Source organism: Coptis chinensis, chromosome 7, assembly GCF_015680905.1.
Source record: "Coptis chinensis isolate HL-2020 chromosome 7, ASM1568090v1, whole genome shotgun sequence".
NCBI classification, from domain to species: Eukaryota; Viridiplantae; Streptophyta; class Magnoliopsida; order Ranunculales; family Ranunculaceae; genus Coptis; species Coptis chinensis.
Genome location: NC_141462.1, coordinates 23,605,450 through 23,628,684, shown reverse-complemented (window position 1 = coordinate 23,628,684; position 23,235 = coordinate 23,605,450). Strand labels below are relative to the sequence as shown.

General features: G+C 37.5%; 2 protein-coding genes across 2 annotated transcripts; both read left to right on the top strand.

Moving 5' to 3' along the window:
- Positions 1-5,677: 5,677 nt before the first annotated feature.
- LOC147486706 (transcription initiation factor TFIID subunit 12b-like) lies at positions 5,678-17,135 on the top strand. The gene is made up of 8 exons (XM_086570851.1): positions 5,678-6,401; positions 6,487-6,726; positions 8,685-9,494; positions 11,808-11,882; positions 12,397-12,475; positions 15,688-15,746; positions 16,529-16,564; positions 16,662-17,135. Exons 1-8 carry the CDS (start codon positions 5,964-5,966, stop codon positions 16,839-16,841), a joined length of 1,917 nt encoding a protein of 638 aa, XP_086426977.1. The 5' UTR covers positions 5,678-5,963; the 3' UTR covers positions 16,842-17,135.
- A 2,501-nt stretch (positions 17,136-19,636) lies between these two features.
- Positions 19,637-21,005, top strand: LOC147486705 (uncharacterized). The gene is made up of 3 exons (XM_086573823.1): positions 19,637-19,679; positions 19,753-20,516; positions 20,613-21,005. Exons 1-3 carry the CDS (start codon positions 19,637-19,639, stop codon positions 21,003-21,005), a joined length of 1,200 nt encoding a protein of 399 aa, XP_086429949.1.
- The last annotated feature ends 2,230 nt before the right edge of the window (positions 21,006-23,235 follow it).

Genomic DNA, 23,235 nt, shown 5'->3' with positions numbered 1-23,235 from the left:
TTTAATAATATAACCAGTTCTAACTGTAAAATGTTATGGTAGGTTAGTTGTTTTGTGCAATGACATCCATGAACTCCCTTATTTGGTTTGCCTAAACAGTAGTAGGCTCTTATTATATTTTGTTAGTTGATTATCGTACCTCATTCTTGGCATCCCGAATTCAAACACTTTTATGTGTCTTCCCTCTATGAGGTATCTCAAATTCGCGGGTTGATTTGAAACCTTAATTATTAGGAGATTGTTTTGCAGTTGTCCCTTTTACCTAGCCTTATCGATTTTCATCCACCCATCGGGTTGGATAAATGTGGGCTGCATGAAGGCAAAAGGGTGTAGATACTCCACTTAATCTTGTAATTTATTCATCTTTTTAAAATTTATGTGTTTATTCTAGGCATCGTATTGTGTGTGTGTGTGCGTCGCGTGAGTGCGTGTCGATAAGGGTGGGGTTGTGGGGGCTCGTCGGTTTGCGAGTGAATTACAACTTGTAAAGCACTTAAACATTTCTGTTCGAGAAAAAAGGCTTATATAACTTTGTATAATGCTAGGGTAGTCTCTACCAGTTCCTCGAGCTCTCTGATAAACAATACCTTAGAATTTGCAATAAACTTTTGACAATAAGAAAGAGCCCAATACATTAAAACTCCTATAACCAAAATCCATCCGAGCATATGCTCCTATGTTTGCGGGCAGGTACACCGAGACACGGCAAGGACACTCCGGAGACACGACATTTTTAGTTAAGAATTATGCTCCTATTGCACACAAACAAATGTAGAATAAACCACTTGCTATGTTAAGATTTCCTTCCCTTTGTCTTATGTAGAGGATTCAACCATCTCTCAAGAACAAATTTAAGTTTTTCCATGAAAATCTAAATTTGTATAGCTCACAATCATAGTTTCACATGATTTCACATATAAATACCTCATGGAATTGACTATCTCTAGGCATACTTGACCTTTATGAATTAAACAAAGTCATCATCATTATTCAATAATTTATAAGCACGTTTCATAAGCAATTAAGCCTTGATCTCTCTTAACTTTCTAATGCCAACTTCATGTTCAGCCTAAGCTACACACTTTTCTCAACATGCCTCTGAACAAAGAGAGAACGGGAATGTTTTGAAAGTAGTTGAACTCCCACTTAACAGGGATGCAAATGAGCGATTAAGGGGAGCATGCTTAATGAGGATTCCCCGAATATGATGATTGTGAGAATAATAAGATGGCTATACCAAATCCCAAGTTAGATGGCACCGAAGAAGAAAACAGGAACACTTGAAGAGACGATATGTAAGAGAAAGATAAAGAGGTGTTCAACAGAAACTTCGGTTGCTCTGGATTGTAAGGAGAGAAAGAAAAGCATCAAAGAAGCTTCTGGGGAGGGGCCGTGTGTTGAGAATGGTATGAATGCGAAAGTAATTCAGCCAATTGGTGAGGAATATAAAACAATCAAATCAAAAAAGGCAGACCAAGACATAGAAAGGAAAGAGACGAAACTTAATGGAACTGCTGGAAAGGAAGAAAGAGAAAAAGAAGGAAGGCTGCTAAAAGAAAGAGAGCAGGAAAAAGACCGTTTGAGAAAATTAGAAGAGGATATACAGAGGGAAAGAGAAAAAGATAGAATGGCTGTTGAAAGGGCAACTCGCGAAGCTCGTGAGAGGGCGTATATTGCGGCTCATGAAAGGGTAGAAAGGGCTGCTATGGAGAGAGCTACTGCTGAAGCTCGTCAAAGAGCAATGGCAGAGGCTCGTGAAAGATTAGAGAAAGCATGTGCAGAGGCTCAAGAGAAGTCATTAGCTGAGAAGGCTTCTACAGAATCCGGACTCGTATGAGCGCATCGAGATAGCAACCGCAGAGGCTCGGGGGCGCTTTGCAGAGAAGGCTGCTATGGAGGCAAGAGAACGTATAGAAAGATCCGTTTAGGATAAATTTTTCTCGACTTCCAGAGATAGCGGATCGAGGTACGCTTTTTTTTTCTATGAGCATAACTATTTTAGATTATTTTTTTTATTTTCAATTCGAAAGTATGAATGTTATGCATATTATTACATTTATTCTTTTACTTGAAATGATTTATTATAGGATATGAGGGATGCAGTTTCAAGGCTCAAGTTGTTTAGTACTTCCGAGAGATATTCAAGTTCTACCCTCATGGTGGTGAGTAGCTTTGTTAATCTTGCATCCAATTTTTCGGACAAACAACATCTGCCTTACTTCATTTGTCCACTTATTCGTTGTTCTAATTAATATCTATTAGGAGATTATTTCTAAGCTCTAACGAATATGTATTTCCAAATCTGCTTCGCTCTTGAAAAATCTCAAGCAAATGAAGTTGAATCATTTCGGAGGTGTAAAGCTAGGTTAGAGAGACACAAAACTAACGCGTTGTTTTATTTGTGTTAATTTCTGCAGAAATGCCATGAGCATTGCCTTGTAAGAGGACCAAGTGCAATCACAAAGACAACACGAGGGTCTCGAAGCTACGGGACCACGGGCTTTACCTTCTTGGGTTGTAGGATCACTGGCATAGGGACTACCATCTTAGGAAGGTCCTTATTTTAGGGTGGTGTTTATTATGAGTTTCATGTCTAGTGATGTACTTCTTCAAGGATGGGATGACTGGGGTGAGCCGAGCAATCATAGGTACACCCAAACTAATCCCAGATTTCTACTTTGTGTAGGTAAAAGTTCCTACAGTACGTTTAATGATTCATCCTCATTGGTCAAAAAACTGTCGCCGAGAGAATAGTATGGATAAGGACTTCCAGCTTCTTGATGAGATGAAGAGGAAGAAAGTAAGGTGCACAATGGTGACTTACAGTATAATAATTTATGGACTATGTCATGGCGGGGATTTCTCATGAGCTAATGAAGTTCTAAAGGAAATGGTTGCAGGTGGTCTGAAGCCAAATGCTCAGATATACACAACTCTTATCTGATGACATGCATCAGAGGACAAACATCCTAATGAATAATTTGTGAAAGTAAAAAATAAAGAAAAATTTTATCGACGCCGTCCTAATTTGTTGGCATCAAACATATTTCAAATAGAAAACAAATATGTATGACATTTTATCCTATGTTTCAGTACAACTCTTTGACTATATAATTTGTAATGGCTGAGTCTGCCCAATATGATCTATTTGAATCTATACAATCGATTGTAATTCTTCTTTTTGTATGTTTCAACACAATCATCATGGGGGTAACACCGTGACACTACAATACATTATAGAGTAAAAAATAATTTGCTACAAACGGGTTCGTAGCAATCTCGTATAACGGGTTCGTAGGAATATGAAATTAAGGATGTCAATTTGGATGATTAGACCGAAATAGTATAAAAATTCACATGCGCGTCGCAGGATGAATCCACAGGAAGTTATAAATTTAGTTTAACCAGTGAAAACATGAAGATATCAATAGATGCCACAGTCTATATAGTCAATCGAGTTTTTAACCAAATCCAAAATTAGAGTTACCAAGTTATCAAAAAAATTGGTTGAAGTGTAAGAGACCAAGTGCAAGTTAGAAGCAGCTAAAAAAAATGTCGATCACAGTGTGACGACTGTTTAAGTTGTCCATTTCCCAAAAAGAGAAACAAAAAACCGTGTAAAGGGGATTTATCCAAAAAAAATCCCAATTGTCATAAAAAGTTGATCCTTATTAGATCAATGTTCAACTTAATACCTTCTCAATATGAGTAATGAATATACATGCAATTTATTTTTTAACATTTCAAAGAGTTATGCAAGACATTTTTGGGTATCTACGGCTAATAAAGGTAAATGCTGGAGCACCGAGGTCCATCATTTATTTTTCGTTTCATGTCATTTTTCAATATACAGTTTAATTTCTATCCACGATGGATTTCCCTAAAACAACAAAACTTCAAAACACTCCAACTATCCAACAGGAAGTCAAAACCACACCTTAATAAGTTTCTTAGACAAATGAGAAAAAGACCATACCTACCTCATTTGTTTGCTTTATTTCTCTCCTATACTTGCACCACTTCAATAAGTTGGTATCAGATACGCACTTCCTCAACTCGAAGTTGAGAAACCATCTGTTCGTTGCCGACTCTCAATATATTGCTATGAATCGGCATGATGAGTACCTAGTCTGTAAGACATTTCAATATCTCCATAAATGGTGCCTTCATATTAAGATAGTGATTTGATCAAAAAATAAAATGGAAAAAAAGATTATAAAACCAAACAAACATGCCAAGCACTCACACGATTGTAATATACAATTTAAAATTAGTACACATGACATTTAATACTTAAAATGAATACTGAGATGTGATATACCTTGGATATAACCTTCCTTTTCTTGTCAAGCTTCTCCTTCTTAGCCTTAACACACTCCACCTCGGCAAGAAGTGTCATCCTCCTAGCGAGTCTTAGCATACGGGTTCACATGTATGCACGCATGAGAGACTGTTGAAAGCGTAAGAGATCCTCAAGGGGCTATAGAAAGCTAAATTGAAACCGGACCTTATATCTTACAACTATGTGATCAAAGGACCAATCCAGAGGCCGTCTTCAATTCATTATTAATTGGTCTAACAACCACTCGGTGGTGTGAATGAGTGAGAGGAGAAGTAAGAGGTTTTGGGGTTTTGAATGAGTTAGCGGAGAAGAAAGAGGACCTTGGATTTTCATTTTAATTTTGATTGACTCTTCTTAGTTTTCACAGACTCTTCTTCTCTTTCTTTATCCGATACATGACCTTCTTGTGCACCTGCAAAGACAAATTCTTCTGTCTTTTCAGTGTTTCCTTGTTTCTCTTCTCTCCTTCCATATACAACACCAAAAATCCACTATCCAAACGCAGGTCCTAAAAACACATATCGAAGAAGAAAAAGTAACAATTAACTTGAGATCATTCATCGACTGGAGAAATTGTATGGATTCAACTACACTAAAGCAAAACCCTTTGCCTTTCAAAATTTGTTAAACATTAAGGATTGAGAAGAGATAGAAATCAATTTCTAGAGAAAAGAGAAGGAATATGTGAATTGCCATCTTTTTCGTAATATGTTAATATGTTATTTAGTCGGTGAGGAATTTTTTTTTGTCTATTGATTGAGTTTGGGACAATTTTTTTTTTTTTTTTTGTGAGAGATTTTTTGGGGTTTACCTTCTTTTATCGTAATTAATGGAGAAAGACCGGCACAAAAAGAGTACAGATCAATTTTTTGGCAATTTATATTGGGATTTCTTTTAAACTATTCAAAATTAGCTCTTCCTATTTTATCGTAATTAGTTTTGCCCACGTGGAGTTTTTTTCTCAAAAACTTTTTCTCCCTCAATTGATGAGGGGAGAACTATTATATATAGAGAGATACATTATCTTCCTTATATTGGTATACAATTTATATTGGGGTTTAGTCTTTTAAACTATTCAAATCTTAAGTCTTCATCAATCTTTTATTTTTTATATAAAAAAAAATAAAAATTGAGCCAATTAGACCGCCTGGCGCGCCTAGAGACCGATTAGTCTGTCTATCTTTCTGAACTTATTCATGCCAGACGAGTCGGTTGGGCATTGCCTTGTGAGACCAACTATTCAACGATCAACATCTCTCCACGTCAGCATCATCACAGAAAATAATCAAGCCGGGTCAAAATAACCAAACTTCTCAAACTCTGTTTTTCTTCCCTACAACAGTACAACATCATTCATTGTGGAATCTCCTATAGATTCAGAACTCCAAATTCGAAAGCACCTGCCGTACAAGTCCACGTGTCATTCAATTATGCTCTCCAAACCAACAAAAAAATCGAACGATCCCAATCTCTCCACGTAATCATCCGCATTAAAAAACCAAACAGAGTCAAAATAGCTAAACCTTCTTCCAGGACTAACACACACTTATTTCTTTCTTCTCTCTCTTTCTTTCTACTTTGGTCTGATCCAACACAACCCTCAAAAGCCTAAAAATTTCCCATGGCTGAAAATTCAATTTCTTCACCAAACAATATAACAATTGAGTCAACTCCCTCATCTTCAAATCCAAACATCAACATTCTCTCTCCTCCACCACCATCAGTGGCATCACCTTCAATTGATTCCATTCCTCAAATCTCATCTCCCCAAACTCAGAATAATAATAATAATAATTTATTAATCCCACAACAACAATTAAAAAATTACCAACTCCAACAATCTTTACAAAGATCACCTTCTATTTCCAGGTTAACTCAACAACAACAATTTAATAATAATAATAATAATAATAATAACACTCTTCAACAACAATATGGTAATGGTGGGCAGATGAATTTTGCTACTTCATCACAAAGGTCATTAAGTCAAGGCATGTTAGCGGCTGGACAAAATACTCAGTTTAATAATTTACAGTCTCAATTACTTGCTGCTACTCAGGTCAGTTTTTTTTTTTTTTTTTAAATGTTTTCGATATTTTGATATTTAATTGGTATTTTTAGTGAAATGTTTTACTTGTGTGTAGCCGAGACAGAAGGCGGGTTTAGTGCAAGGGTATCAAGGTGGTGGTAATAATAATAATAATGCTGCTGCTGCTCAGCAGACATTACAATCAATGGGAATGATGGGTTCAATTGGGAATTTGAGTTCGCAACTTAGTACAAATGGGGCGTTGGCTTATGCGCAACAGAGGATTAGCCAAGGGCAGAGTAGACAACAACAACAACAACAGTTGTCTCAACAGAATTCGCTGACTTCTCCCCAGGTACTTAATCATATGTTGGTTAGTATTGTGATTACAGTTACTAGAATGTAGGTCACAGTATTACGCTACTTAGAATAACTTTTAGTTTGTGTTACGTGCATTCATTTCATTTTAGTATACAAGAGTGATTTTTGTTGGAGTTGCATGCTTTCTGGTGTGTACGTGTTGCTTATTTATATGGATTAGCAGATGCATTTATGTGATATGCAAACGGAGTGTATAATGGTAGCATTGTGGCAATACAAAATGAAAATAGGAAAAGAGAACATAAATGGAAGATGTTCTTGTTAGATTTAGCTTATTTAGACGGGACATCACAATTACTGAGCTATTACTATCCAGATTGGATAACACAATCTTGTAAGCTGAGATGAACTTCTAAGTATTTCTTCTATTAACTAATGTTTTATCTACCATCTTCTGTATGTCATCCTTTCTACTTAGTATTAAATTTTTTTTCGTGTATGCTTGGCATGGAATAAAACATTTTGCAATTCATACTAAATCTCCTCTTCTGAGCCTACAAGTTGTTGAAGGTTGTGTCTTCAATTCTTTTTAGAATAGATTGTTACGAAGATACGTGTCATTTTCTTTGTTAGAATGTCTTATAGAAATAGACAACATTCTTCATACAGGGATGACAAAAAAACACTTACGACAGATTAAAAAGCTTAGATGTATCATTTTCTTTTCAAACCTGCAAAAGGACAGGGTGTTTGGCAGACAAAGGGCGCGCATGAGACTTACCTTTCAAATGTTTTATTTCAAACGTTGGCAGACCCATACCATATAAGGTAATGTACTAAATGCATGAGGTAGGAGAGTTGCTACTACTACTTTTTAAAACATGAAGTAATCATCTTTAGAATCGATGGGAAACTTCTATACTCGATTACTCGTTTATAGACCCAGGGAGTTTTCACTCACTAGTGTCACCTGAGAAACTTTTCCTCGTGTAGGATTTGGCCCATCGAGGCTGGTGAAGATAGCGATGAGGCCTGGTTTCTCTAGAGTAATGGCTCAAGGTCAATTAATTTCAAGGCTAGTGATCTTATCCTTCAAGTTAGATAGATGGTAAAGTGGCTGCCTGGCTGCTGCATGTGTCATATGGAGGCAATGCAACTACTTAGGTGGTAACTATGTTACACTTCATGGTTTACCACCTATTTGCTTGGGTTGTAAGCTACATTCTCTATTGATGAAGTGTTTCAAAAAAAAAAAAAAATCAAAGACCTATAGGGTGTTAACAGTTAGCTGCTGCTAAATTACAATGACACGGATATGCCTGTCTGTATCAGTGTCATATCCGACATGGCAAAATATAAAAAATTAAGGTATATCACAGACAATGTGTCCATGTGTGTCGGACACGGACACGTAGATACATATCCGACACGTATTATTTTTAAAATATGGCATGTTCACTGAAAGCTGTTAGCGGTGCTTATTTTCTATAATTTGTTATCTTGTCACTGAAGTTCACTGAAAGCCTGAAAGTCTAAAATTCATGGTTTTCAGACGTTAACCCGTTTTTATTTTTACCAAATTACATTTTAACGAACGTTCTCTCATATTCTAGGGAGTTCAATATTGATGCCTGGTTCTGTATGAAATGCTAGTAAGTCAATGACTAAAGCCACTTGTAGAAAATCCTAGTCTGTGTTGTGTATTCTTTATCTAGGTGTAGCTTGGATAGATTCCTGGGTGTATGGGGGCTGTTGGGTGCTCCAAACATGGTCCTAGTATTAGCTGCTGGCCAACTCTAGGTCTTTGATGTAATTTTTCTTGCTTCATTTATTAACTTTTATGAATCAAAAAGGAAAAACAGTCCACAATCATTTACATGCTAACATCGCTTTTCTCCCTTCCAAGTCCACAATCATTAAAATTCCTATTTAAAAGTAAAATGTGTTTTGTGTAAAAATTTTAATAACAAAATTCGTCTTTGGAAGCTACAGGTTCAAAGCTTGTCAAGGTCGTCATCACTGGCTTCCTTGAATTCCCAGCTACCAGGGCTTGCTCAGAATGGACAGCCTAATATGATGCAGAACTCGTTTTCTCAACAGCAGCAGCAACAATGGCTGAAGCAATTGCAGCCTGCAATATCTGCTACAGGCTCTCCATATCATATTCAACAGCAGAGGCAGCAGCAACAAGCCTTGTTGCAGCAGCAGTTGGCTTCATCTTCTCAATTACACCAGAAATCAGTTGCCTTGAACCCTCAACAAATGTCTCAGTTAGTTATGCATCAGCAACAACAACAGCAGCAGCAACAGCAACAACAACAACAACAACAACCTTCTATGCAACAACAACAGCAGCAGAAGCAGCTGCAACAACAACACCCTTCTCTGCAACAGCTGCAGCTGCTGCAACAACAACAACAGCAGCAGCAACAGCAGCTGCTGCAGCAACACCACCACCAACAACTACAACAGCAACAACAACAACAACAACAACAACTACAGCAGCAACCACAACCACAACTACAACCACAACCACAACAACAACAACAACAACAACAGCAACAGCAACAGCAACAGCAACAGCAGCAGCAGCAACAATATTCTTCATTGCAACAACAGCAGCAACAACAGCTGTCACCAAGGATGCTAGGTTCTGCTGTTCAAAAATCTTTAAGTTTGACAGGGTCACAACCAGATACACCTGCGTCTGGTGCAACAACTCCAGGAGGAAGTTCAAGCCATGGGACAGAGGCAAACAATCAATATCTTGGGAAGCGAAAGATTCAGGATCTGGTCTCACAGGTTTATTTTTTTTGCTCTTTTACAGTGTTAAATTCATGTCTTTATCATTTTTATGTAACCTAGGAAGTCTGGGCTCCTCAACTGTGCATAACAATTTTATGCATGGAACTCGAACTTGTGTACTATTTTACATCATATTATCTTTTTGTTTTCATGTACAAAGCCAAAATACATTTCGTAAATAAGGAAGGACAAGCATAGTAGATTTCTAGGTCCAGAGGACCTGTAGAAAACATAAGAAGAACACTACAGAGGGAAAACAACTGCACCTTCTCAAACATGATAAGGTCCATTATGCACAAGGAGTTCACTTCACGCTCATTAAACACAAGGAGTTCAGTTCATGTCCATTAAACACGAGGAGTTAAAAGTGAACTTTACTCGAATCCCTACCATAGTGTTGACCACATAAACAACTACGTTCTTAGTACTACAAAAGTTTGCTTCTTTTTGTGGGCTCTTCTCTAGGGAAGAACTTTATCAACAGACAATCTAAGAAATAGGGGGCAAATTACGGTGAACCGGTGTGTGATGTGTGCTCAAGAAGAAGAGAGTATCCAACATCTTTTTTTGGATTGCAGCGTGGCTAAGAAAGTGTGGGAATACTTTCTCTCCTCTCTCCACATTTTGCTCGATACTTCTCTTGGGTTGAGAAGTATGTTCCTTAAGAAGACATTGGTGGGTTTATTTATTCCCCTATGGGGATGTTGCTGAGTAAAACCATTGCTCATGCTATTACGTTGAGCATTTGGCTGGAAAGAAATCAAATGCTATTTGATGATAAGTTTTGTGATTTAAATAGTATTATTTGTAATTGCAAATACATCATTTGGGGTTTGGTAACTCATCTTCCTACAGTTAGGAATTTGAGTTTTGATTCAGTTGTAACTGATTGGGAAGCTATAGTGCAACTTTGGTGTAACTATGACAAGGGTAGTGGGAACCTCTTACACTTATATTCTAATACAATATTGTTTTATTGACCTAAAAAAGACTATGTTCTGAGGGCAAGGAAGATTCCAACCAATAGAGTGAAGTCGTGGTGAACAGAACTCGTTTGCTGACTCTTATGAAGATTCAGTGTATAAAAAATGAATAACTAACATTATGAAAGGTTTGTTTCTTTTATGATATAAATAGGTTAGGAATTAAGAATGTGATTAAGATCTGCATACCATGCAAGAAAAACTACTTTGGGGGTTATCCTGAATAATGTTGGTGTCTTCTGGAGCAGTGGGTAGGCAGGGAATAAGATTCATGAGGCATTGCGAAAAAGAAAACTTTGTGAAAAGGGAGTTTATTCAGTGTTAGGGAATGCAAGAAAGAAGAAATTGTAGGGTGATGAGAATAGAAAAAATATTTAGTGAAGGAGGGAGGGATAGCGTTGTCAAATTATTTTGCGAATTTTATATCTGCTTTCCCACATAACAAGATATGGACGAATTCTATTCCATTTAGAGGCTTTCACTTGGATGGCTTATCTGAGCCGGATCCAGATATTGATAAATGCAACTCGAAGGGAATGGAGATCGATAATGTGTGTCACGTTGCAAGGAGTTAGAAGGAGATTTCTTTTTGTTCTTTGGCTGCTGGAAAAAAGGTGGGGGACTGGGGGAGTTGTTCTATACTTCTATTCATCCTTTCATAAATCTTGGACTCCCCGAGTGCGCACCCACGCACCCCCTGCAGGTGACATAGGGAGTTTTTTGGAAGTGACTTCTTCAAGGGATTCTTTTTCTAAAAGCAAAGTGGATAGCGGAGCACCTTCCCCATGGCAATAGTGTGGGATCTTTGGATCGAGCGAAATCGGAGGATTTTGAAAGCAAGGGTAAGGAATTATACAAGATCTTTATGGAAGTCAAAGAGACCTTGTATGATTGGTCGAGGAGTGGTGCGCTCCGTGGGGAGTTGAGATTTCTAGATTTTGCTGTTAGTTGGAGATGATATAGTTTTCTGTAATTCTCTTTAATGACGGATGGTATGGAGACAATTAGTTATTAGGTGCTTCCATTTGATTGTAACGGTTTTTATGGGATTGAAATATAAGTTTTACCGATCACAAAGAAAAAATAAATAATTAAATAAAAATAAAAATAAAAAAATCTTTTGTGCAGCAACTTGTTGTGAACATCATCTTAGCTTTTCCTAATATAAGAACAGGGCTTCAGTTGCATTAACAGAAATCTAAATGCACTTTCAGAATTCTCTTATATTATGTGTTTTATATCTCTATTTAACGTATATTATAGTCTAATGCAATTTTTCTGTTGCAGAATTTCCATTATGATTGTAATAATTTTGGTTGTATTATAGGTGAATTCACAGGGAAAGCTAGAACCTGAAGTTGAAGATCTTCTGTTAGAGATAGCTGATGAATTCATCGACTCGGTGATTCTCATAATACTCAAATTTTGTGGTGTATATAAGCTAGGACAATTGTGTAACTTTCCAATAAAAACATCTAAGTATATCTCCGTATCTTTTTCTGCTAATGAATAGTGAAAGAGTTCAAAGATTTTTGTTTGGGGTTGCCTAGGCCCATTATGACTTTCCGGCTTCTAACTAAGTTGGCACTTCACAAGGGCAGACTTTGAACCACCTAAGTTACATTTTCTTGAAGTAGATGGAAATTTAATTAACTTGGTAGTTAGGTATGGATGTTGTTCAATAAATCCTTTTCCCGTTACAAATAAGATTCAGATATGCTTTTATGTAAATGATTGGTGTACCTTTAGAACTTGGATATCTGAAAGTGTGTTGGTGGAATAGTTAACTCATTTGTGTCCAGTGTGTTAAAATTTATTGTTATAAGGATTTTCCTGTGTCTATTTCTTTACTATTAATTACTGTCTTAAACATTCTTCCAAGTCACCATGTTTTGACCGTGTTTTCCTCTTTTCAGGTCACTACAGTTGCATGCAGTCTGGCAAAGCATCGAAAATCTTCAACTTTAGAAACCAAGGATGTGCTACTACACTTAGGTTTGTCCCTTCTTACAAGTTTTAGTAATGTATACTTTTCCTATTCTCAGATGATTTTGTGTTTAATTAGAAAATTGAACAATTAAAGGTGTTACTTTTGAGTTTGACCAATTTCTTCTTATTTCTAGTTTTCATTTGGTTCATCTCCTCGTGAATTTCAAAAAAATCGTATCTTACGAATTTTGAAGTAGCATCACCAAGTAGCAACTACTTTACAACCCATTAAACCTTTTTATTTTTCTTTGCGGTTTTTTTACTATGGAATTTCCGGCAGGTTTTGATCTTTCAAAAGTTACTAACGTGGTTGTAAAGAATTTTGTAAAGGAAATGGCATGTCAGATAAGAATATCTCTCTTCTTTTTTTCTTTTTTTTTGATTGGCAAGCCTGTTTTAAATGAGATCAGTAACTCTTTGATGCTAGCGGGGTTCGAGCCCTAGACTTCTGGTATCATCACCCAAAGGTTTTACCGACTTTGTTAGAACATTATATTGACATATTGAAAATAATATTAGAACATTATATTGGCAGATTGAAAATAATTTTGACCCCTAACTTAGAATACACTTAATGGACAATTTCACTGACAGGGTTATAGACTTATAGTGTAGATCCACCTAGGGGGACTGAGTTTTAGTGTAGATCCTCCTAGGGGTACGGGATCCTCAAGTAAGGAAGGTAAAATTGCCCCTTGCAGCTCTCTTCGAATTCTCATATGTAGGCCAAATGGTAGGTTGGTCCAAAAAGTTCGTAATCTCCATGCTTGCTAGCCAGCTTTCCCATCTACATGTGTGGAGCTCTAGAGGATAGAAGCTTACTCCCAGTGAACTCGGTCAACATGCTTTAGATATTATTAAGTGATACTTTGAGAACAGAAGGTTTTAAATTTTGAGCTTTGAATCATGATAACATTTCGTAAGCAAGATTCATTGTAGAGATATTAGTAAACCAAACAACTGTACATTATGCGAGGGGAAATAATGATGCCAATAACAAGATATGGATTTCTTTGGCATTCATCTGTTTGTGACACTCCGCTCGATATCTTGTTTGTTAACAAGATATGTAATTTTTGTAATGTGTGCTAAGTTTATGGGTGATTTTTGGGTTTTCCTTTTTATCTTCTTGTACTTGGTGAGCATATCCCTAACCTTCCCTTTTCCTCTCTTATCCATAAGATGCTGATTTAACCACACACACAGACGCACAGAGCATTGACCAAGTTGTAACAGATAGAAAGGATCTCATGACTTTAAAGTGGAGATCTCGAAGGAGACCTTTGGTAGTTCGTTTGCTACCAGCAAACAAAAGTCTCTTTAAGAGAAGTTGAAAAACTGAAAATATTCATGATGGAGCTGTGGTTTGATGAAAATGAAAGGAAGATCTCGTTCTTGGAATAGTTGGTATACATCAGGACATGCACTAGATGAAGGTTTGCTCAATTCAACAGATGAAGTGCTTGATCATAGCCAAGAAACATGTGGTTGTTTGCTATCTGCAGATGCAGTATTAATTGATAAGACTAGAGGAAAGACTAATGCTAACTTAGAGCTTTTAAGTGTTGTTTGAAGCTAATGTGCTCTGAAGGTTGGAGCAAGACAAGTATATGGAGTTCTGACTTTGGAAAGAATGAATATGGAAATGTGGAAGGTAACCAACTGACCATTTGCGCTATGTGAGGCATAGTTAAGGATGATGACTGGGAGAAAGTTTCTGTTAGTGTTAGGGTTGGTTGATTGAAGGCTCACTTGTGGAGTGTTTTCCGGTCTTTATACTCGGATCAGATGAAATGCCACTCTCGCAATATTAAGGGGCTATATGATTGTTTGCTATTTTTAAAAAAATGGCATTGTATGTACCACCATATTTCCCCACAATGAACATCGTTGGATACCAGGGGCCGCCTACTAGTGTTGCCGACTGGCACCGCCAACTAGTGAAGGAAAGATCTCATCAGCTTAGGAAACTGTGTTCGTTCCTTGGACATCATGGAACCCTGATTTGCAACCTTATGCCCCAAAGTATCGCGGGGGAAATGCTGCTCCATAATTTCCTCTCAGTATGGGTTTTGGACCTTAGATTAGACCATCTAATCAAGAGATCTGCTCAGACCTTGGACACACCTAATGAAGGAACATTTGATGGCTTAAATTGGGCGCCGCCCCCTTGTGCATTAGTGAGTACTATGTATTGCTTCAGTTGCAATGATAGTAATGGAAATGACTTGATCAGTTGAAGCGCAAGGGATAAAGAAGCATAGCCTAGGAACATTAAGTTGGTAGATCAGAGCAAGTACCAGTTACCTATCTATATATTGAAGTTTATATACTCATCTAGATGAATGTACGTACCAAGTGGAAACCCCTGATAGTTTCCGGCTGCTGATTAGCTGGGAGCAGAATGAGGAGACAAAGACGGATCGACTGATGGTGCTGGATAACAAGCAAAAGGAGACCTGGGAGTGGAATCAACAGCTATAGATGAATAAGCTGGGAAGTACCTGGAGGAAGATGGCTTAGATGCCGGAGGAGAAAGAATGGGACTTACTTTGATGTGGTTCCTTAGCCGAGCAGGAAGAGCAGGAGGAAGCACAAACTCCCCTCAGCAGTAAGTGAATAGATGGTCAAAGTCCAAAAACAAATGATTCTTAGACTGCATCCGGTGATAGTTTTTGAGCCCTTGTTGTTTCGTCAAATTGTACTGTTGGATGGCTCATCCGACTATTCTCTTATTATTTATTATCCTTTTAACCTTTAAAAAAGGGGACGATAGGCGATGGAGATGAAATCTTTCTATAGCCTTTCCAAGGGCTTGCTGAGGACATGTAGTTGCATGTAATGGTCCGGCGCTTTCCTATTATTCTCTATTAAATTGTCTATGTAGCTGTACTTGCTTTTTTTTTCTGTTACTTCTGCTCTGTATTGTTCTGTCACCCTACCAACCTCTTATTGTTGATTATATGATGCAAGGATAATCAACTAGACCACTCCCCCCACCCCCCTCCTTATGTAAAATTTACTGTTGTTTTAAAAATGTTTATCTGTAAAGACAATAGCATGTCAATATCACTGCTAATGTGATATAGGAAGTCTTTTTTATTTAGTTGGTAAAATGCAATGTCCCTTTAGAGGTTCAAACCCCGGAGATCATGGGCTATGGGAAGGCTTATTTGATCAACCTGCCCACTACTTATATGAATGTTATTGTTTTGCAGAGAGAAACTGGCAATTGAGTATTCCAGGATTTACAAGTGACGAACACAAGAAAAAACCTGTAAGACCTCTAATATAATCTTTAGATCCAATCTTTATAGTAGTTTATGTAGAAAAAAGTTTTTGTATGTGTGGATCTGTACTGGTCATTACCTTGTGAACAAAAGATTTAAAAGAGAAAAATGAGGTGTATTTTTTATTGTAGCAATTCTTGCTCTAATATGTATATCCCAACTCCCAACTAACATATTTAAGATGTGATTGTCGGAATGTTGTGATATATCATGATATCTCATGAATTTTCAGAAATCTAGGTGTAATTTGGCGAAGCTGACTCCTCAATTCACAAATCCCTCAAATAGCAAACTTTTCCATTTAGATTAACACCCCTAAATTGAATAAATGTTACCCCAAGTGGGCTCAAACTCAATAATATGGACGAGTATTCCTTCATATGGGGTTCAAACTAAGACTCAATTGAGTTTAACTTCTGATCAAAATCACACCGAGAGTGATCAGATCATATTTAGGCAAAATGTGGAATTGTCTGCAAGTCATCATCTTGTGCAATGCTCACCAAAGGGCTAACTATCAACAAATGCCAAATTTATAGGGTTGAAGTAATGTAATAATTGGCTTTTGTACTATGTTTGTTATAGTGGATGTATATTTAGCTTGAAATTTAGTAGGGTATTTAACCCCTTGTACTAACTGTACATTTTCTTTTTCACTTTTAATGAAATCTAAAGGTAAGCAAAAGAAATGTCATAGTGAGTATACACATTTTCTAGATTTTTCACTTTTGAAACTGTTTGTTGATCTCTGCTTGAACTTTTGTTGTAGGTTCCTACCGATATACACAAGAAGCGCCTCGAGATGGTAAACATGGAATCTATTTGATGAAATTATATTCATATTGTTGTACAATAGCCTTTTTAGTACTCCAGTTTTGATGACACGTGAACAATTTGATCAGATACGGGCATTGATGGCAGCCTCACACTCGGGCATCAACACAGACAATTCTAAAGACACTATTAGACAGGGTCTCAGCAACTCAATTGGTGGTAACCACCAAGTTAGGTCCCTCAGTTCGGAGCAGTTGGTTTCACAATCAGTCGGTCCCTCAATGCTGCAGCAAGTACCCCGGTTTTAATGGAAGCCTTATGCGTATTTGGTTAGTAAAGTGAAACCGAGAATTTACTGCTTCGGCTTCTCAGTGAGCACTCTCAAGTCAAATTATGCTTTTATCTAGTGCTTTCACAAAAATATTGTAAATAGGGTATGAGTATTATTACAAGGGAATTGTCGCCAATAAACAGATGTAAGGACCATAATCAAGTGAATTCCCAACGCCAAAATAAATTGAAGCTGGCGGTCATGGCCACCTGCTGCCATTGTACTATTATAATTTACAAAGTAATTTTGACAGTCTCACAAACTTGATCCAGCTCCAGCTATCAGAGGAAATTCTGTTCAATTTTTATTTTATTTTTTCATTAGTTATACTACTTTTAGGATGGTGCTTAGTCCTTAACAAGGTCCCAGTACAATTTCAAGAAAAGTGCACTCCGCCATCAATGAACTGTCAATTTCCTTGCAATTAAGCATTCTCCAAATCAGACTTGAGGATCGGATATGCTCGATCTCTCATACCTATTAGAATAATCAGTTCTTGATAAGAACTCTAACCATCTCTACAGTCTGCACATTACTACATTACTGGCCATGCTTTTTCTAGATGAAAAAAGAGTTAGAATCGGTAGGTAACAGTGTTATAAGTTATAAGTAATTAAGTATAGTCTTCTCGACATGGAAATTAGTTACCTAGCTTATACTTGAGCCAAACAATACCAGATTCTAGTGTCCCTTAGAAATTAAGCATAGAGATGAAACTCAGGTGGTTAGGTATATAGCGTGATACAGCCCCATGAGTACATGACGACATGAGATTATGCAATTTCTTGAAGCAACATTTGAAGGAAAGAAGGAAGATACGCACTACTTGCCTTTGGCCACTATCACATGGTACCGATTGGAAGATATTGGCTGATCAAGAGTTGGAATGAACCAGACCTTATTTTCAATGTGTTCATACATTTTTTTCCCTTTGTGATGCATGGAGCAATGTGTTCATTATTTTTTTTTGATTTGCAATGTGTTCATTCTCACTGCTCCTAAAGTAACTTTTACGACATTCTTCTTCTGTTTAATATAAAAACACACTGAATTTGGATATTCCACAAGATCGAGGTGGTGAAAGAATGCGCTTGAATCCACCTTCCCATGCATCCAACTGCTTCGTCTTCCACCTTGACTTTCAATTATTATCAAATCTCAACCTAAAGGGACTTATTGCCCCCATCAGTATATCAATTGTAATAGGTGAAAAGTATTGCCGGTTTTGAGTTTGACGATTGAGATAAACAGTCCAGCTGTCAAGCATGTAGAATCTTCAGCTCAAACACATAGGAATCTGGCTGGCATATTCACAGCAACCGAATAACAGAATAAGAGCATATATATACTTCAGCTAAAATTGCTTGAAATAAAACTCATCACATGGGGAGTTCATTTCAAGCATTTGGCTAACACAAAGGAGTTTGAGTTACTAGAGGATATGACAGAGTCATGGTGCCTTCTGATTCTATGCGGGCTGTACTCATCTTGAAATATAGAGAAACCCCGCCATGGGACTGTTTAAATGTGGTAGCAATCACCAGGAAACATATCCTCTGTTTCACTGAAATATCTTTTCAACATGCTTACAGGGAAGTTAATCGAGCAGCAGATCACCTAGCTAAGTTATCAATTTCTTCTTTTGGAGATCACATTAGTTTCATTTCCCCTCTATGTAATACTTTAAATCAAATTGTAGAGGATGATGTAAACTTAACTTATTTCAGAGTTTATACAGATGGGGATCTGCCTCCCCAACTTGACAATCAGAAGGAGTCAATACTCTTTTTATGTGGAAATTATGAAATTTGCCATGGAATATGATGTGCGACACTGTTCAAAGCCCACAACTCGGAATTAGACACTATTCAAAGCCACAACTCTAAATTAGACATGCAGTTTACGTCCAATCAAAGCTTGCTCAATTTGTTGGTTTTAAGCGGGAAGAATGGTGTTGTGATGTTATTGTTATGCAAATTCTGAGATAAAAATGAGAGCTTTGTAAGTAATCTTCACTTTTGGCTGTGGTTTTGAGTGTCTAAAATGTAGATCTAGTGGTGTTGGAAGTTGTTGTGTAGATCCTTCATATCGTGGACATCATCACTATATCTAATCTTCAATTTAAAGGTAATCTCCTTCAATCTTTGTCAACCTCCCTACTTTTTTACTTTGTTATAAAACGATGAGAGGGATTTATACAGTATTTGTCTCATTCTTTAAAAAATAATATATTTTTAAGCTTTTATATAGTATTTGTCTCGTTCCTAATTCTCAAGTAATTTATCAATGTTTGTGCAGGATGGTGTTATTTGACAAAAAGGATTTGATTATTTATATTGGGGGAAGCTTTAAACCACCGCCTAATGCAAAAAAAGTGTTTCATTCTCATTACAAATCTGAGTGGGATTCACTGATGATGTGTGTGAGGTTGATGGTGATGAGTTGAAAATGATGGATTTCACAAAAGACATATTTAAATTAGTAGAAGTGGTCGTTGACTTATAATTGTCTTACATTACAAATGGTAAATTGGTGTATATGAATACTGATGGTGAACTATTATAGATGTGGGGTTTGTTGGCTCCTAGCAAAAATGGCTTTTGTCATATATATGCTGACTTAGATCTCGATGGTGTTGATGACTTTTTAGTTATGACTCCTAGAATTTCTACACCGGTACCAAATGCACTTTCTCAACTATCCCAAGCTGAAGAGGGAGATGATATCACACTTTAAGGGTTGTCAAGAAAGGTAAAAAAAAAACCTACGAAGATGGAGTCCAAACCAAAACAAGTTAAGAGAAAACATCAGAAAGGTAAGAAGTTGACTTCGAAAGACAAGGGAAAAAAATGTTATCATTGATGAAGAGGAGGAAAACTTCTCGGCAGAATTGGCTATAGTTAAGGTGACTGGTTTTGAGGATGAGCTGGATGATGATCTTGAGAGAGAGAAAGTTCCATTGGTTGTACCAGCAAACCCTACAATTCAAGTGGGAAAGGCAAAAGGCAACACCAAAGAGGCAACCATTGATGGTCTTCACCCTGAAGAGGGCTACCACAGCTCACACTCATCTGAAGATGAGAGGGAGTTTGAGATACCACCAGGTGAGGAATATTACCACTTTGAAGCTGAAACTTCTAATGTGTACTTTGAACTAAAGATGGAGATGCCAATGACTGAAGTAGTTGAGTTAAAGCTTGGTATGGAGTGGTCAACCATTACTGCTCTACAACATGACATTAAGACAATTTGCATACGGAACAGATTTGAAACATTTTTAATTAAAGATGAGTCTTACAGGATTAGAGCTCTATGTAAATTTATAGGATGTCCATGGTTAGCTTATTGGAGGCGCAAGGATGATGGGTTCACAATGAAGTTGAATACACTATTCAATGTGCACACATGTTCAGCTGATACAAATCATAAGAACAGTATGGCAAATGCCAATTGGGTGTCAAGAGTAATGGAAGACCATATGAAGGTGCACTACAAGTCAACAACACCACAAAATATAATAGGTGAAGTAAGACAGAAATACCATGTTGCCAACAGCTATTGGACTGCTTGGAATGCAAGGATCAAATGTTTAACACAAATTCATGGTGATTATGGTGAAAGTTACAACCTGGTTTCTATGCTATGTGATCAGGTAGGTATATGCTTCAACTTAGTTTATGTTCATGTTTATGTTCAACTTAGTTTATGTGATCATATTAATTCATATGATTTAATGATATGTGATCAGGTAATGCAAAGTAACTCAGGCTCTCTTGCCACTTACACTAGAAGTGAAGATAGTTTGGAATTTGAGGGCTTGTGTATTTGCTTCACTACTTCATTATATGGTTTTATGAATGCCTGTAGACCAATTATTAGATTAGATGGTTGTTTCTTAAAAGGGAAGTATGGAGGACAGTGTTTAAGCATGATTGGCTTGGATGGAAATAATGGTTTGTTTCCAATAGCTATTTTCATTACTAGATCGAAGATTAAGGATAGTTGGATAAGGTTTTTGGACAAAATGAAACAATATGGGATAAATGATCATCCACAAGCTGTAACTTTCATGTCTAATAGACAGAAAGGACTAGTGGAGGCTGTGCTAATTGTTTTTCCTGGAAATGAGCATAAATTTTGATTTCGACATATGTACAAAAATTTCAAAAAGGAATTTAAGGCCCAACATTTGGAATTGCTTGTGTGGGGTGCAGCCAAGTGTTACACGAAGACTGGATTTGAGAAGGCTATGGAGAAATTGGGAACTGAATGTAGTCAAGCTAAAGATTTGTTTTTGAAGGAGAATGTTGAGACCTGGGCAAGGTCACACTTTAGTCATGTTACAAAGTGTGAACATATCTCGAACAATTTCTCTAAGTCGTTTAATTCATGGATACTAGAACTGAGGGATAAGCTAGTAGTGTCTTTTGTTGATAGTTAGCACATTTTGTTGATGTCATTTCTGTATAAGAGGAGAGAGAAAGCCAAGGAATGGGATAGCCATGGCTTAGTACCTTGGGTGGTTAAGAGAATTGCAGAATTGATTGAATACATACCACATTATGATTTGGCTGAATCTACCAATGACTTACAATGTGTGAAAGATCTCTATGGAAATATATGGATTGTGTACCTGGTAGATCATGAATGTAGTTGTGTTAGGTGGCAACTCTCTGGAGTAGTTTGTGTGCATGATGTAAGAGTGATATATCCTATGAGACTGGATTGGACAGAGTACTGCAGTTCCTATTATTGGGTTTCCACATACAAACAAGCATACATGGGTCACATCAAGCCAATGCTTGACCCCAAGGACTGGCCTAAACCAGTAAGTTTAATTTGTTATCGACTGACTATGCATTTGTATAAATTTCTTATGTATATTTTTCTAATTGGGTTTTGTTGTTCTGTAGGATCCAAACAAATATGTGTTTCCACCTCCATATGTGAGGGGGATTGGCAGACCTAAAAAGAATAGAAGAAGAGATGAAGACGAAACCGAACAAGAAGAATAGAAAATGTAGTAAATGCAAAGTTGAGGGCCACAATGCAAAAACTTGCAAAGGTCAAGCTGCAAAGAAAAATGGCAGGGCAAAAGGTAGAAACAAATAGTTTTGCTTAGTTAAGACCTAAAAAGAGTCTAAGTGTTTAACTAGTTGAAAATTGATACTTGTATATATTACAGGTAAGAAAAAGGACCGCCAAGCAGCACCCTCACAAGCATCAGCAACTCAAGTGGCAGCATCCTCACAAGCATTAGCAACTCAGGTGGCAGCACCCTCACAAGCATTAACAACTCAGGTGGCAGCACTCTCACAAGCACCAGCAACACAGGTGGCAGCACCCTCACAAACACCAGCAACACAGGTGGCAACATCCTCACAAGCATCAACAACTCAGGTGGCAGCACCCTCACAAGCATTAACAACTCAGGTGGCAGCACTCTCACAAGCACCAGCAACACAGGTGGCAACACCCTCACAAACACCAGCAACACAGGTGGCAGCATCCTCACAAGCATCAGCAACTCAGGAGCACCCTCACAAGCATTAACAACTCAGGTGGCAGCACTCTCACAAGCACCAGCAACACAGGTGGCAACATCCTCACAAGCATCAGCAACTCAGGTGGCAGCACCCTCACAAGCATTAACAACTCAGGTGGCAGCACTCTCACAAGCACCAGCAACACAGGTGGCAGCACCCTCACAAACACCAGCAACACAGGTGGCAGCACCCTCACAAGCAACTAAATTATTGGCTTCGACAACAATTGGTAAAAAGCCCATGACTAGAGGCAAAGTTGCTGCAACAACTGAAGCATTAGCTTCGGTTACTCAAAGTAAGTCTGTAGAGGCCAAAGAACTCGATAAGACTTCCCATAACCCGAAAAGGTTGGTTCTACTTTCAATGCCAATTTCTTTTTTGATTCATTTTAGAATTCTTTTTACCCTTCTTTTTATATCAATGAACGGGGGATATATTGCACAACCTACAAAGCCAGCAACTGTAACTTTTAGGAAGCAAGCACCCAAATCAAAAGCATTCAAGGTATTCTTGTATACATATTTTACATGGACCCTAGTTAAGCACACATATATAATGTACTTATATCAATTTCTTGTTTACAACAGGCCCCCCATCATCAACACACATTTCGTGATTTCTTAGAAAAACAAAAAATGGAAAATAGCAAGACATCGAAAGGATTGATCGCAGCAGCAACTAACCTAACATTTAAGCCACCACCACCACCAAAAAGAAATATTCAAGCTATTGGAGGCTTTGGACAAAGTATGGAGACATTCAAGCCACCACCGCCACCTCTAGCTATTGCAGTACCACGACAAAAGTTCAAAGCTCTTAAAGGAC